This window comes from Hevea brasiliensis, chromosome 11 (genome assembly GCF_030052815.1).
Source record: "Hevea brasiliensis isolate MT/VB/25A 57/8 chromosome 11, ASM3005281v1, whole genome shotgun sequence".
Classification (NCBI taxonomy): domain Eukaryota; kingdom Viridiplantae; phylum Streptophyta; class Magnoliopsida; order Malpighiales; family Euphorbiaceae; genus Hevea; species Hevea brasiliensis.
The window spans coordinates 73,828,908-73,845,240 of NC_079503.1; the positions used below are offsets into that span (position 1 = coordinate 73,828,908).

A 16,333-nucleotide genomic window follows, 5' to 3' on the forward strand; every position below is an offset into this window, starting at 1 on the left:
GGGTTCTGTTGGCTTATCTATGAGAAGTCTACTGCTTGATCAGGTGGGGGTTTGTTGTACTAAGCTTGGTTCCTTCCGCCGTGCAAGAGCTTTATCACCCGTAACGGAGGATTTGCGGTGGTTTCAGGCGACGGCTCCTTTCTCTGTGGGCTAAGTGATAGGGTTAGCTAGCGTTTGAGCCTAGGGCTTCTCTTTATTATTCTCGTGAAGAGCCCGAAGTCAACTAATTTTTTATTTTGATACTGTGCAGGTGAGAATGAGAAGGCTTTTCATAATATACTTTATATAATAATATATTATTATTTTTATTAAAAGATAATTATTTTTATATATTATGTATTTAATGTTATAATTTAAAAAATAAATCTATTATTAAATTATGATTAAAATTTATATTTTTAATTTATATTTTAATTCTATTATTTAATTGATTGTTTCTTTATCAATCAATTAAATTTACCTTCAATTTTTATTATATTATTTTTCATGAAAAAATGTAAATAATTTTTTTAATATTTATACATTTTAAAATATATATATATTTATTATAAAATTATTCTTTATAAGTTCTTAATATGCTTTATCAAATATTATATATTAATTTATAAAATTTATAAATAAATCTTTGTTAGTCGAATTATATTTTAGTAAATTAATTTAAGAAAATTAATAATTAAATTAAATTAAATATTTAAAATTTTGTTATTATTATTATAAATTTATAAAAATATTTTTATTTAAAATATGATTAATGAATATAGAGAAATATTAAAATGAAGATAATAAAAATAATAATTAAGTTGAGGTTATTAAAATTATAATGTGATATTTTTTATAATATGTTATTAATATTTTTAGCATTAAGGAGAGAAACCCAAGGGGGGAAGAACCCAAAATACACTTGCTGCTGCAGCTGCAAGGGTTTTAAGGGTGAGAAAAATGTCGATTCTGTGGGAGAAGAGCGAAACATGGAGATGGATTGTGAGGAAGACAAGGGACTCTAAGTCTTTCTTTTTCACCTTCGCCACCGTCTGCGGCGTCGTTCCTGGTGTCATCGGCTATTGCGTTATGCAGCTCACAAACTCCCGCAACCCTGAGCTTGAGGCCCGCCTCCGTCAGAACGCCCGCCCTGAATCCCTAGTACGCTCTTATTACATCTGTTATATAAAATGCATTAACTCTTAAACCCCCCTCTCATTGCTCGGGATCTACTATTGGATTTAATTTCTTTTACAAATTTGTTAAACCCTTTGATTTATTATTGCTTTCAGTGGTGATCCGATTGGAGTAAATTGGTATTTGTTGGTTGGAGGTGATGGGATTGTATTTGATTAATTCTGATCTTTATAGTGTTCTAGAATATTGAGGTGTGATGATTAGCTTTATGGGGTATAATCATTTCAATTTAAATTCTTTCAAGAAAATAGCTATTTTTGTTTTTATTGAAAATCTGAGTGATCCTCTAGTTCCCTGGTATGGTGTGAGATTCTGTTCTAGTGTGAGCTTTCGCTCTTGTTTGTCGTTTGACACAATTATAGTATTTATTTGCATTATTATTAATGAACTATTGAATTTAAAATGTGAAAATATTAGTAATTTTTTTAATAAAGATGAGAATATATTATGCAATACAATTATTCCCTAGTCTTCAATCAATTAACAACAACAACTAAGTCTACTGATTATAGGCAAATGAATAAAAGAAACATCTAACCCATTTTATACCATTCATCTCTCATGGTAACCCTTCTCTCTCTAGGTTATTGGGAAATACATATGGATGTAATCAAACTTAGTTGAGTTAGTCCAATATACTATTTGAATATGATTTGATTAGAAAACTTGAGGTTCAAAGATCAAATTGAATCCTATATGATTTTAATTTTCATACTTGGGCTCGATTCAATGGGATATGTAATTTAAATTGACTCAACACAATTGCCATTAAAACTTTTTTTAAATCCATATACTTATCGTGAATTGAAGGTCGAATAATTTCATAAATTATTATTTAAAAACTGCACGTAATTTAAAATATATTTAAAATTATATAAAAACTTAAATGCTTGATTAGGCTTGTGATCCACTCAAGTTGAGCATTTTAATACTTGAATTTGACTCAACTCGCTACTTAAGCTCGAGTTCTACTTGATTAAAATTGAGTTTAATTCAAATAATTTGCGAGCCAAGTTCAAGTATCTCATGACAAGCTTTACTAATTTCCACTCCTTTGGGGCAGGAGGAAAGGGTGGAGAATTTTTTTTTTTAATGCTATTGCCTATAGTTCCTATCACTTGTTCTATTGCCAAAATGAGTCTTCACCATTATAACTTTTCGTCTTCTTTTCTTTAACCTGTATGCAAATGTTACTCCTCTATCCATGTACTAAATGCAACATATTACTGGACAAATTTGAGGTTGAACTTGTTTAAGTTGCAATGTATGGTTAATTGTAGCAGATGCATTTCAAATCAAGTAAAAATCAACTCTAAAGTAGTTTTAAGCCTCTACTAGGGTTGGGCAAAGTGACCTCCAACAAGCATGCGATTTATGGCTAGGAGCACATGTTCTTTCAGGTGCAGGGCACATGAAAGGTTTATCTTGCAAGCCACCACCACTGTCATACTCTCTCAGTGGCAAAGCTATTGTCACTAGAACTCTCTCTCACCTTTAAAGGATACCACCACTGGACTTAAAATCCTTGAACTACCAGAATCCAGTGTTCATGCACATTGGAAATGCCATCTCGTTGCCATAATCTTTATTGTGCCCCCCTCATAGGCTTAACTTTGTTCTTGTTGTAGTGTTTTTTTTTTTTTAACCCAAACAAGACAAGACTTTTTTGGTTTGAGGATATACCACATATTTATACTTCCCAAAAAACTGTATATTTAGTACTTGTTACTCTTGAATAGTCTTGATAGTCATTTTTAGTAGGTCTGTGTTTTAGAGTTCTCAAATTGCTGTCATCAGAGCAAGCGATGGTGAAGATTCATGTTTTTGGTAAAGTCTGTGTTCATCTTGTATTCATCTTGTATTCTGTTTGCTGGTAATTAGATTGTTTTCTTTTGATTGATACGTTGAAGATTGTCAGCTTTGGTCAGTTTGGTTAAATAGTGCTGATATGTTGAATTTATTGTGAATATTAGGTCTTAATTTTGAATTTTTCCTGCAAGATATAATTTTTTTGTATTGACCTTTCCCTCTAGGACCCTTTTGTGCCTTCATTAACTATGTTAGTACACAATGTTATCTTGTTCTAAGCATTTTTCTCTTCCTGATATCATGTAATTACATCTTTACAAATTTTATTTGCTGAATTTCTAAATCAGATGATGGGGAAAGTTAATCAAGAGAGACTAGCAGAATACTTGGGGGAGCTGCAGCGAAAGCAGGATACAAATGATCGATATGTTGCTGCTCTGAGAGGGGAGACATTAACCAGGAATCCTTACGTAAGAATTCAACCGATACAAAAGCAGGGCAACACGGAACCTGACAAGGAGCAGAAGAACGAAAGGGACAAAAAGTAGATTAATATATGGGTCTTTGCTGATATATGACTTTCTGTTTCTGAGTATTATTATACGGTGGCTGAGCAACAACACTATCACTTTCTTGGTGTCATGCAAACCTCGTGTGTTTGTTTTGTATTCTGTAATTTTTAGGGCTTTTTTTTTTTTTTTCTCACCTGCTGTCCAATCCATGTTACAATTTTCTTGGTAGCTGATGGATTTCATTACTTACGCTTGATTCCGGGTCTTGTAAATGAATCTCAACAGATATTAAACCCACTATAATCAATTTTCAAGGACAAATCTATTGTGCATACAAAAGATTCATTCTATAATTTTCCACAATAGTGATGCAGTTTTCCTTGAGCAAATGGAATAAACCAAGAAAGCTGCTTTCACGGCAGGAAATTAAAATTTCCGTAAGACAACTATATATACAACATGTACTCTATTAATTGTCTTCAACCAAGACAAGAAGGCCTATCTAATTAAACAGAAGTACCAAGTCCTAACATTGATCTGCCTAGCTAGCCTAGCCTAGCCAATCTCTTCTACTCAAAAGCAACTCTTAATGTCCTTACCAGAGCAAATGTGCAATGGTTTGATGGAGACATTTGCGTTTAATAATTGCTTGACGACATCTCTCATTGTCGGTCTTTCGCTTGGCTCCCTTTCGGTACATCTCAAGGCCACCAGAAACACATCAATAACTTGGTCCATGATACTGGTATCAGAGAATTCCACTGCAAGGCTTGAATCAGCAATCCTGCTAATATCTTCTGTGTTTCTCCATGTAGACCTACTCCAACCCACAATATCTGTTCCCTCTGTGAATGACGAATCAACTGCCTTCTTTCTGGTTATTAGTTCGAGCAAAATAACTCCATAACTGTAAACATCGGATTCCTTCCTCTTTGCTGTTGTAAATGCATTTTCTGTCAAAGCAAACAGTGATATGTTTTAGAATATGAATATACAATCAAGTGCTAACTAACAGTTTGCAGGAAAAAAAAATTACCTGGTGCAATGTGCCCTACTGTACCCACAACTAAGGTGGATTGCCCTGAATCAGAAGTCTGATCCAGAATCTTGGCTATACCAAAATCTGAGATATGAGGCTCCATATCAGAGTCTAACAGAATGTTTTCTGGCTTCAGGTCTCGATGCACTACAGGAGGATCACAATCAAAGTGGAGATATGACAATGCATGAGCAGTTCCAATGGCTATCCTGTAGCGTGAATTCCACTCGAGAGTTGATGCATTTGTTCCATGCAAAACGTCGTGGAGGCTCCCATTCTGCATGTGCCTATAAAGGATTAAACCATAATCCTTTCTTAACCAAAACTCCTCCAACCTTATCAGATTCCGGTGCCTGATTTTCCCAATTGTTTCAATTTCTCTAACCATACTTCTGTTTCCTCCTTTATGATTAAATGCAATTTTCTTTACAGCAAAAAGTTCATCTTCGCCCAATGAAGCTTTGTAAACAGTTCCATGAGCTCCCCTCCCAATGATATATCTGTCATTTAGATTTTCAGTAGCTTCCATCAATTTGCTGAGTAGTAAAGCTGACCCCCCTTCAGATGCAATCTCAACATCCTGTTTGTGTCTTCTATGCAAGGCAAACATACAACCAAGTCCAAGAAGAACAAAACCAGCCAGCAAAACAAGGACTATCATTGCAATTTTCAATTCAGCAAGGCCTTTTCGTTTACTAGATTGACTTGCACATGGTTTAAAATTTCCATTTCTGATGCATGTTGAGCCATTGGATAGAATGCAACTGACACATAGGCCAGGGTTGCCCAAGAATGATGAGGGAGATGAGTTAAGCAAATCCATCATTGTGTCTGGTATTGGACCTGTGAAGAGATTGTTTGAGACATTTACCAGGACAAATGTATTGATTTTATCAAGAACTTTTAAAGTTCCTGTCAGATTGTTGTTAGATATATCAAGTCGCTCTAGCTTGATCAAATTCCCCAACCCTGAAGGAATTGCACCAGTCAATCCATTACTGCTGAGATTCAAGGCATATTGCAGATCCTGCAGCGATCCAATGGATGAAGGAATCTCACCTCCCAACAAATTTCTACCAATTTGTACCTCTGTAAGCTTTTCAAGTTCTGATAGAAAAGCTGGAATGCCCCCAGTAAACTCATTCTCTGTCAAAATCAAGGTGGATAAACTTGTCCAATTCCTCAGACTTGAGGGAATTGAACCATTCAAAGAATTAAACCCCGCATCAAACTTACCTAATTTGTAACAATTAGAGAGCTGAGATGGCAAAGAACCTTCCAGTTTGTTATATGAAAGATTCACAAGCTCGAGCTTTACAAGACTGCCTAGATCTGGGGGTATAAACCCTGTAAACTTGTTCATGGAAAAATCAATAAAATTGAGACTAGTACACTTCCCCAGGCTTGGTGGAATTGAACCTGATATACCATTTTTACTGATGTCTATGTGGTAAAGGCTTGGATTTTCCGCAAATTCTGGAAGGGTCCCTGAGAGATTATTCTTGCTAAGGATCAATCTCCGAAGTGTTGAACAACTTCCAACATCAGAAGGAATGCTGCCTTGGAGTTGATTTTGACCCATATTAAGAACCCTTAATTGCTTTCCGAAGCAAAGATTTGGCGGAATTTCACCAGTGAACTTATTCCTAGTGAAATCCAGCTGCAATAAGCTGCTGTTGATTCCCAAATTTTGGGGTATGATTCCAAAGAACTGATTGTCAAACAATGAGATGTTCTTTAGTTTTTTGAGCTCAGTCATCTCAAGGGGTAGTTGACCAGATAGACTGTTATTGTACACAAGGAAGTGCACAAGGCTGGGAATCCTCCAAATACTAACTGGAATTTCACCACTCAAGCGATTGCTAAAAAATTCAAGGTCCTGTAACTCGGTCAGCATTCCCAATTCACCAGGAATCTCTCCCTCAAGCTGGTTTGAGTATAACTTTAAGCTTTTCAAGGACTTACAATTCCCAAGTTCACGGGGAATTCTCCCAGACAATTGATTTTCACAGAGGTCAAGAGCAACAAGATTGTCTAGTAGGCCAAACGAAGAGGGGATGGAGCCTGTTAAGTTGCTATGGACAATGTCTAAGGTTGTTAAGCTACTAGAATTTCCCAAATCTGGTGGAAGACCCCCACTAAATTCATTGTATGAAAAATCTATAACACTCAAATTCTTGCAATTGCCAAAACCTAAAGGAATGCTACCCTGAAAACTATTATTGCTGAGAGATAAATACACAAGGTTTTTGAGATTGGTGAGAGTCTCTGGCAACGAACCAACCAACTGGTTGTCATTCAAATAGAGACCTTGCAATTTAGTACAATCCCCAACAGACTCTGGAATGGTACCAGATAACCTGTTACCATACAACCATAGCTCTAAAACTTGATTCAGGTTACCCACACTACTAGGAATTGAACCATTGAAACTGTTGTTGTTCAAATACACACATTCCAAGCTCAAAATTAGAAACAAAGATTGAGGTATCTCACCAGACAAGGAGTTAGAATACAAATTCAGGTAGCGTAAAGTTTGCAGGTACTTAAGATCATCAGGTATTTCTCCAGTAAAGCCATTGTAGGACAAATCCAGGCGCTCAAGTAGCTTAGAACTGCCCAACTGAAAGGGTATCTGACCAGAGAAACTGTTGTTACTCAAATCCAGGGTCTGCAAGCGAGAAAGCTGTGAAATTTCTGGTCCCAGAAGACCAGAAATTGCATAACCAGAGAGTTGAACACTGACTACAGAGTGGGAAGCATTGTCACATTGTATGCCTACCCAAGAACAAGGAGTAGAGTGAGAAGCGTTCCAACTTGAAGCTATAGAAGGAGGCACATAAGTCCAGTGGGTGGTAAGCGATAACAGAGCGGACCCATCGGAGTTGAGAGCAGAAACAGCAGAGACAGATAGAAAGAAGCAATGTAGAAGAAAAAAATGATTGAAAACAATAGACATAGCTGAAGAGAGCTTAGCTAGGTGGAGTTTGGGAAATGGGAAGAAAGAAGCCACCCTCAGTTAGCTCAAGCAGGCGTTGGTAAGCTTGGGCTTGGGCTTGGTTTTTGTTGGACAGTTGGCAAGCATTGAATAAATAGGTCTCCTGCTAGTGTGAAATCTGATAAGAATTCCAAGGTTAGTTCAGAGTTCATACAGCTTTTCTACTTTCCTTCTGCTGTCTTTGTTCTTGATTTTTCTTTGGTGACGATGTTCTTGATTTTTATTGAATTGTTCTTGATTAAGTCAAGTCCTTCTGGTTTTGAGAGCACAGGTCAAATTCTAAAACCCACTAACCATAGGAATCTCTCTTTTTGACTTGTGTCATTTTCCATGCAAGAAAGTTTTATTGTTTAACATTGCTGGTGTAACTGCAATTAAAAAAATATATTTTTTTTAAATATATTAATTAAAAATTATTAAAATTTAATTTAAAATAAAATTTTATATATTCTATTCATAAGAATTTCAAAATAATAAAGTAATTTTTTTAAAACTGTTTTTCTATTAGCGTCTTCAAAACTTCAATGTCAAATAGGTCTAAATGACACAATGACACCTTATTTTTACTTGAATGAGCTTGGTGATTAAATTTCAATTAAAATTTTTACTATTTAATTATTGTTAGAATTTAAAAAAGTAAAATTTTTTCAATTTGAATTTTTAATTATTTAAATGGAATAAGGAATTTAAAATATTGAACACAATTTTTTAATAATTAACATATATTGCTTTGACATAATAATTCTAAAACTCAAACGTTTGATATCATTGAAACTCGAATCAAACTGAAATTAATCTAATTAAATTAAGAATTTAAAATCAGTCAAAGGTTTAAATTTATTTCTTTAAAGAAATTCTTTGGTGAATTTGAATTAAGAATTGAACTAAAATCAAAATAAATGAGAACAAATAAAAGATAAATATTTTATTATATTAATTTTAAAAATATATTTTTAAAAAATTTCTTTTGTTTCTTAAAAAAACTTAGTTTTTTTTTTATTAAGATATATTTATTATAACTTTTTAAGTGCTATAAATATAATGAAAAAAATATTTTTCATTGAATGCTTAGTATTGCAAACTCAACTTCCACAAATATAGTACCCTACCTACCATGTTTTGAGTTCAAACTTGAAACTATATGTTTTAGTAATAGAAAGTTATAAATATATTAATATTTAATTTAACTTATAAAATTAAAAAAAATTACTTAAAATAAGTCAGGAGTTATAAGTAAGATATTTTTAATATAATTTATCAATTTATTTTAAAATTATTCTAAAAAATTATATTATCTAAATAATTTTTAAAAATATCAATATTATCTTCATTTTAATTATCACAATACTCAATAATTTTACTAAACAACTGACTGTTAATTTTTAAATTAATTTATAAGTTAAAAAATATAGTTTAAGTCAAAAATTAAAAGTAAGTATTCAAGCAAATACTTTTTTAGACCCTGTTCGGTAACAACTTTTATTATGATATTTAGCGTTTTGATCAGAGTTAAAATACTACTTCTCTTATTTTTATTATTCGGTGACATAATGTTTATATTAACTTTTAGAAGTTGAGGGAGTGATTCATAAAAAACTATTTTTATAACTTCTAGAGGTTGAAAAAACATTTTGATTAAGGATAATAAGATTTTTGCACTATTTTTACATTTAACAGCTAATCTAACAGTTATTTTTACTGAACACTTCTACTTTAACAGTTATATAAACAACTAATCACTAACACCTAATATCTAACCGTTAACAGTTAGTAAAATAACTGACAGTTTAAATAACTGACAGTTACTATAATAACTAATAGCCATCTCGTCATCCTGTTAATTAGTCAATTATTCTGCCCCTTCTTTAATAAAATAAATATATATAGCAATTGAATTTTTTTTTTTTAGATAGCAAGAGCCAAAGGCTAAAAAAATAAAGGAAGAAAAAAAAAATCTAAGTAGCTGCACTACGAGCATAGGCAACATGCAGCAACCAAGGAATTATATCCATCAGTGGAGACCGAATAACATGAGATCCCAAAAGGAAGTTGGATGCATAGCTTGCCATCCAATCTACAGAGAAATTGGCTTCCCTGTACACATGAATAAATTGAACAAACCAGTCCACGCCAATACATACTTTGATGCGATGAAGAAGAGGAATTACTTGGGGGGCAAGCAAACTGTTCTTGCAAAATAGACACAGCAACCTTATTGTCACTTTCTACCAACAAATTTCGAATACCCATGGAGCTAGCCATCTTAATCCCTTCCAAAATTGCCCAAAGCTCAGCAGCAAGAACAGAGCAATGGCCTAAATTCGCTACAAATCCTCGACACCAAGCTCTGCTGGAATCTCTTATCAAACCCCCTGCTGAAGCCTCACCTGTCAACATTTGAATTTTTAACAATCGATTGGGGATTTTTTTTTTTTTTTTATATAAGGGTAGGAAGTTAAAATTGGATATATAAATATTAATAATTTTATGATAAATTTTTCTTTGAATTTTATAATTATTTAATTTAATAATAATTGTTTTTAAATTTTTATTTTATCATAAATATATTTTTTAAATAATTAATTAATATTTTATATTTGTAAAGTATTTTTTTAACAATACTTATATTTCATGTTCATATGGCTAATATGATAAATTTTATTATTTTAATTAATATACAAGTAAATATTTATATTTTTAATAGATTATGTAAATAAAATAAATGAGAAAGAGAAATAATAATTTAAGAGTTGAAAAAATGTAGATTAGAGAGTTAAAAGAGAGCTGAGAGAGAATGTATAATTCAATATCTGTTTAAAATTTAGAAAAATAAGGATATTTATGAAGGAATATAATTTTTCAACTTTTCCAAAATATTTTTAAATAAGAATATTTATAAAGAATATATTTTTATTTTAAATTTTAAATTTTAAATTTAAATTATTTGGATTAAATTCAACTTATCCCAGCAACTCTAATAAAATTTTAGGAATATTCTATGGTTGCTTGATTCTATACAAAGTAAAATTATTTTGTTATAAAAAATAAGATAATTCAATATAAATTTATAATTTATTTCATAAGATTTTTTTAAAATAATTTTTTCTGTAAAATAATTAATTACAAAAACTTTATTAATTTGAAAAAAAATAAAATTTCTTCATATACAAAAACATATATAATATTTTTTTAAAATCTAAGAGACAAATTATATATGGTAAATTTTGTTAAAAAATTGTGGGATTGTTAAATATTATTTATTAAATTTTTTAAAAATATTATATGCACTTTTTCATGTGAGGAAATTTTATTTTTTTAATTAAATTAATAAAATTTTTGTGAAAAATAAAAAGAATTATTTCACAAAAATTTTATAAAATAAATTATAAATTTATATTAAATTATTTTATTAATAATAAAATAATTATACTTTATATGAAATTAAGTATTCATAAAACGACATCAAAATTTTATATCCCATACGGCACGTGAAAGGAAAACCATCCTCACCACAGGAAATTTTCTTTATCGTTATTTTTGGGGCATGACTTTGACAAAGGAAATAAATAGTAAAAAAAGCGAAAATAAAAAGTCTGAATTGACCTCTTAATTATATTTAATTAAATATTTTATTTGATGTGGACTAAGCTTGCCATGCCAAAATGCTAAGAAGAGATTAATTAAATTTTAAGTGTGGGCCTCAGTGATGCATGAGCTTGATTAGGAAATAAAAGTGTGACTTTGATATCAAGTCTTAGTTATATATTTTATTTCACACTTTTCCTTTTTGGTATTGTCATGTGGACTACGGTTGTTTCTAGTTGATGGGTCATCTTGAGTCAACATGTCAAGAATAGACTAATTAAAGGTTAAGTAAAAATTATGTCGACGCTTCGGCGTCTCATATCGCTTGTGAAAGTGTGTGTGCGTTAAATTTATTTAGAAATAAGAATTCTATCAAAATTGTCATGGTTTGGGAAGTGATACATTCCTGTTACTGAACTCAGTGTGCGTGTATTTCTCATCTCTTCGACAGAAAAAAACAAAAAGTATGTTGTGTGAGAGTGATGTGTGTAAGTGTTCCTGCTGGCTCTATGGGCTGACACTTTGGCATCTCATATCACTTATGGAAGTGTGTGTGAATTGTATTTATATGAGAATAAGGATCCTATCAAAATTGCCATATTTTGGTAGTGGTCCATTTCCGTCACTGAATCTAGTGTGTGTATGTTTCTTATCTCTCCGACAGAAAAAAAAAAAATATGTGTTTAATAAAAATAAATAAATAAATAAATAAATAAAACCTTTCTTTTTTTTTCTTTCTTGGGGGCTACACTTTCTTTGCCCTTGTCGAGTTAGCGGAGGTGTAGAGGAGGCCTCCTCCTCCTCTTGCTTGGTAGTGGATGTTCCTCCTCACTATCTGGTGTGATGTAAATAGTGTTTTTATTGTTTAGTTGGTTGTAAATTTAAGCTTCTATGAAAGGGATTTACTACTTGATTTGCTTATGTTTGTGTTCCTAGCATTGATACTCCCAACTATTCTTGAATTGTGAGTTGGTCTGGTGGGTTGCAGTTTCTATCTTATTGCTGGTGTCAGGTTTCTTCCATGATGTGGTTCTTGGTGCTGGGTATGTTGGGAATTAAAGTAAAAATAATGCAGCAAAAATAAAAATAAAAATAATCAATTTCCACATGATCTTATTTGAACGAATATGTTACAAGAATAATCAATCAGATTTTTTATACTTTTAAATTAAATCTATGAGATAACGCATATTCTACGATGAACATAAACTCAATTAAATTATTGTAAATCATTAACCATCCACACATTTGGTCTCTAACAATGATCACATGAACTGCAGAGGGGAGAGAACAGACAAGAGTACTAGCTCTTTCAATTGAGTCATCATCATCCATTATGGGCTATCTAAAACCTCTATTTATAGTGTATCATTAATTTAAATCCTAATTAAATTAGGACTTCAATTAATTAATTAATCCAAATTAGATTAGGACTTGGCTATAATGCATAAATACTAATAGGATCTTATTTCTTAGGTTAGCGAAAACTATGGAGTCTCCCCGCATTGGTGGCCGACCCTCAACAACCAAAAGAAACTGAATGAGCTGTGTTGCCCCTACATTTTATGATTTCCTAGCATTCCCATGGCTCTATGCGAGTCTTTTGGTTTCTAAGACTCAAGGCTCGGCTCATCGTTATTAGGGGTTTGGTTTTTGAGCTCCTGTTGTTCTTGCTGCGATGTTATTCTTACTTTGAACCTCTTGCACTAATTGGTGTTCAAAGACACCCGGAGTTTGCCCATTGAAGTTGGCAGCTACACTTTCCTTAGCCAACAATTATCTCTGCTGCTTGGTTGTAGTTTGCCATAGCTAGGGTTAGAGATGGGTATGGGCTTTTAGGTGTGAAAAGTGCCTGGGCCTTTTGTTTTTGAATTATGGACTTGTAACTGTATGTAAACTTAGGCCTCGCTAGTTTTATACCCGCTAGTTCAGAATATATATATATATATATATATACACATGCCCTGATTAGGCCTATGGATGGATTAGCCTTGTAAGTTAAGAGTACATTTTAAATCGTAAATAGTTAAACCAAAAACCCTAAGCCTCTAATATCTCTCTCTTATATCACTCACAGAAACATCTTGAAAACATTGTGAGAAATTTGAAAAACAAAATGCTATGAAAAGCAGAAATTAAGACCATATTATTGGAACAATAACGCTTTTCATGATAGAAAAATTGAGGGGTTAAGGTAGAAAGACCCACTTAGTGTTTAAGACTAATAATAAAACTATACTCCTTTGCTATGATATCTTTCCCTCAAAACCATTATTGTTTGCCTAATGGCACCTACTACCACAAGGATTGAGTTAAAAGTCCCTTCATTATAGGAGCACCACTAAGAAGATGGTAAAGAAAATATGAAAATGACGCCACCAACCTCTCTCAAAGTTGCAATCTCATACTCCTCTATATATCTGTCTGTTGTCATTAAGGTTGAAGGGTAAAAAATGCTTTTCAGGAAAAAAAAACAAAATTTTAAATACTAGTGAAAAAAGCAATTTAAAAAAAATTATTTTATTATTTTAGAATACTTTAATTTTAAATGTTTTTTAATACTCTCTAATTAATATTTTTAAAAAATTGCCTTAGGATGCCATGTTAGGTAATGTAACAATGTAGGTAAGACTATCATGAGAAATTTCACAACTAGAAAGATGTCTATCTAGAAAAATTATTATCTATATTCGGTTTATCATGGATTTAGGATATAAGATGAAGGTGAAACTCACTTATTAAATATATAGATACCACATATTTATATCTTGGATCCATAATAGACTGGGGTGATGACAAGAAAATTTTGTTTATCTAGATAAGCATCCCTAACAATGCCATGCAAGCACCACTTCTGCAAGTGGTAAATATATTTCAGCACCTATTCGGTTATCCAAACATCAACATATGCTGCTGGCAAATGCATGTCCTGGAGAAATTAGTATAAGATGACCAGATGGTGCATTCATGGTAGAAATTTGTGCATTCATGCACATGAGAAGAGATGCTAATGCTGATATTGATAATCTTATTAAAATATATATTATTAATTTAACATTACAATCAAATAATGAAAAATATTATTACGAAAATATTTTTTAAAAAAGTATTTTCCATGAAAAATATTTTTCATATATAAATTATTTTTCACAAAATAAACAGAGTCTAAAAAAGGTATTGTGTTTGTATGCCAACAGAACAAGAGCTTGGGATAAAAGCATTTTGCAAAGTACAGTGAACATTTGTTGCCTGGAAGACCAAAATGTACAAAATGATCACAAATCTTAATCAGCAGAAGTATAAAAATTATATGAATAAGACATTCTTACATGTTGAACCCTTCAACAGTTCTTCCTCGTTGATATTCTCTATTCTGCAATAATATCAAAGGAAAATAAAATAAAAATGAATGATTACAACAAACTGTAGTGAACAAATGAAGCTAATAGCCAGAAGTAGAAAGACATTTTCAAAAAAGCAAACCAAAATGGAGGAAAAGAGAAGTTAAGCAAATAAAGAGAGGAAAGGATGTACTGGATGCTGGGGCTTTGATATACAAGATTGAAAAAAATTGTACTAGATTGAACAAGAAGTACAAGATAAGACAAAGGCAAATATTATTCAAAGAATATAATTATTGATATGAGATAGATAAATTGTGAAAGATGCCAAAAGAATTACTGGGGTCTAGCAACTGAGAGAGAGAGAATAGAAAAGGCAGCGTCCATGTAGTATCCTGAGAATTTCTAAACTCTAAAAAGTACTATTTTTAATATGTGAATAGTATTATTCAAAGTCAGCTTGAAGACTAAAAATGAAATGGAAATTAATTAAGATAAGTAAAATAAAAACCGAAGTGACCATTAAGTTATGGACTTAATCGGTATTATTAAAAAAAATGGACTATAACCCGATGAATGACATTTTGATCACTTTTGACCAAAATGTCAATTAAATTAAGTGATATTGATGCATTTGAATGGGACTAAATTAGCCTAGAGAAGTATAAAATGATTAGACTATTATAAATAGAAATTAGAAACTAATAATTAAAATATTGTAAAAATTAATAATTATAATTAGAATTATAATAAAATTTATTTAGATATTTATCCAAATAAGACAAACATATTAATTTAAGTAGACAACTCTTCACACACCTCATCACCACTATCATTCAACTTCATCTTCATCTTCTTCCCCCCATCACCATTGCCGTCCACTCTCCCTCTCTAAAACTCCATTAAAGCTTCATTCCAAGCTTCAAAACCCTTAAATTCTCCCATAATTTTCATAGGAAATCAAGAGAAAACCTTGAATTAAACCCTAATTTGAAGAGAGCAAGTAAGGATTACAAGAAATTGGAAGATTAGTGAAGGAGACTTGTTGGCCAATTGAGGTAAGTGGTGATTTGAGCTTAGTTATTAATGAATTTATAGAATTCAAGTTTGATTTTGGGAATTTCTATGAAAATTGATTAGAATCATGGATGTTATTGAAGGAGGGAGATTCGGTTGGGAGACCAAGAAGGAGAATCAAAGTCTTTGGTGAATTGAAGGTGGATTGAGAGTGCTTAGGACTTAAAATCAAGGTTAGTGCTAAGATATCCCTTGAATTTTTCAAAGTTTTTCCTATGAAGTTAGGGTTTCTATACAATTAGGGTTTTTATTATATAAAGCCTATTTAATACTATTATGTTTACATTATGACTATTTGGTGTGTATTTATTGAGAAACATTAAAGATATGGTAAAGAAATCAAATGAATTGGAATTGTGCATTAAGTGGAAATTCTGGACAACTTGAGTCCAGTGAGATTAAATGCTTATAACTTGAGCTATATAACCCCAATTAGTGTGAAACCAAGGCAAATTAAAGATAAGACAATATACTAAAACTTTCATGAAGACAAGTTACCCTAATTTTGTGTGTAGATACTTGAAATAATTGCTAGAAATTGAGTTACAATAACTGGAACCTAGGAGCAAGACACCCTGGATAGCTCAGATTAAAATGAGTATAACTCACTCTAAGAAACTCCAAATTAGGTAATTCTTGATTTGTTGAAAAGATAAAATATAAAGGAACAACTTTCCTGAAGAATAAAATGACAAATTCAAAGTGAAACTTGTTCAAATCTGGGTTTCAAAAATTGCCCAAACCCTGTAAAGAATGCATCTGAACATGTCCTGTTCACTTAGACATAATTCATTAT

At 31.7% G+C, this 16,333-nt stretch overlaps 2 protein-coding genes and 1 long non-coding RNA gene across 3 annotated transcripts; 1 reads left to right on the forward strand and 2 right to left on the reverse strand.

The window, feature by feature from the left end:
- Window positions 1-841: 841 nt before the first annotated feature.
- LOC110664085 (uncharacterized) lies at window positions 842-3,753 on the forward strand. The gene is made up of 2 exons (XM_021823615.2): window positions 842-1,140; window positions 3,333-3,753. The coding sequence occupies exons 1-2, from the start codon at window positions 940-942 to the stop codon at window positions 3,531-3,533; spliced, it is 402 nt and encodes a 133-aa protein (XP_021679307.2). The 5' UTR covers window positions 842-939; the 3' UTR covers window positions 3,534-3,753.
- Window positions 3,754-3,836: 83 nt separating this feature from the next.
- On the reverse strand, window positions 3,837-7,571 carry LOC110664084 (receptor-like protein kinase). Its single transcript, XM_021823614.2, has 2 exons — window positions 4,534-7,571; window positions 3,837-4,450 (listed from the first exon to the last, which is right to left on the reverse strand). Exons 1-2 carry the CDS (start codon window positions 7,493-7,495, stop codon window positions 4,071-4,073), a joined length of 3,342 nt encoding a protein of 1,113 aa, XP_021679306.2. The 5' UTR covers window positions 7,496-7,571; the 3' UTR covers window positions 3,837-4,070.
- A 6,655-nt stretch (window positions 7,572-14,226) lies between these two features.
- LOC110664087 (uncharacterized) lies at window positions 14,227-14,807 on the reverse strand. The gene is made up of 2 exons (XR_009141194.1): window positions 14,449-14,807; window positions 14,227-14,368 (listed from the first exon to the last, which is right to left on the reverse strand). It is a non-coding gene; the product is annotated as an uncharacterized LOC110664087 (long non-coding RNA).
- Window positions 14,808-16,333: the final 1,526 nt, after the last annotated feature.

Coding starts and splice junctions, on each gene's coding strand:
- LOC110664085 (XM_021823615.2), top strand. CDS start 940: ATGTCGATTCTGTGGGAGAAGAGCGAAACATGGAGATGGATTGTGAGG. Junction 1,141..3,332: donor ACGCCCGCCCTGAATCCCTA/GTACGCTCTTAT, acceptor TTTCTAAATCAG/ATGATGGGGAAAGTTAATCA.
- LOC110664084 (XM_021823614.2), bottom strand. CDS start 7,495: ATGTCTATTGTTTTCAATCATTTTTTTCTTCTACATTGCTTCTTTCTA. Junction 4,451..4,533: donor AGTAGGGCACATTGCACCAG/GTAATTTTTTTT, acceptor TTGCTTTGACAG/AAAATGCATTTACAACAGCA.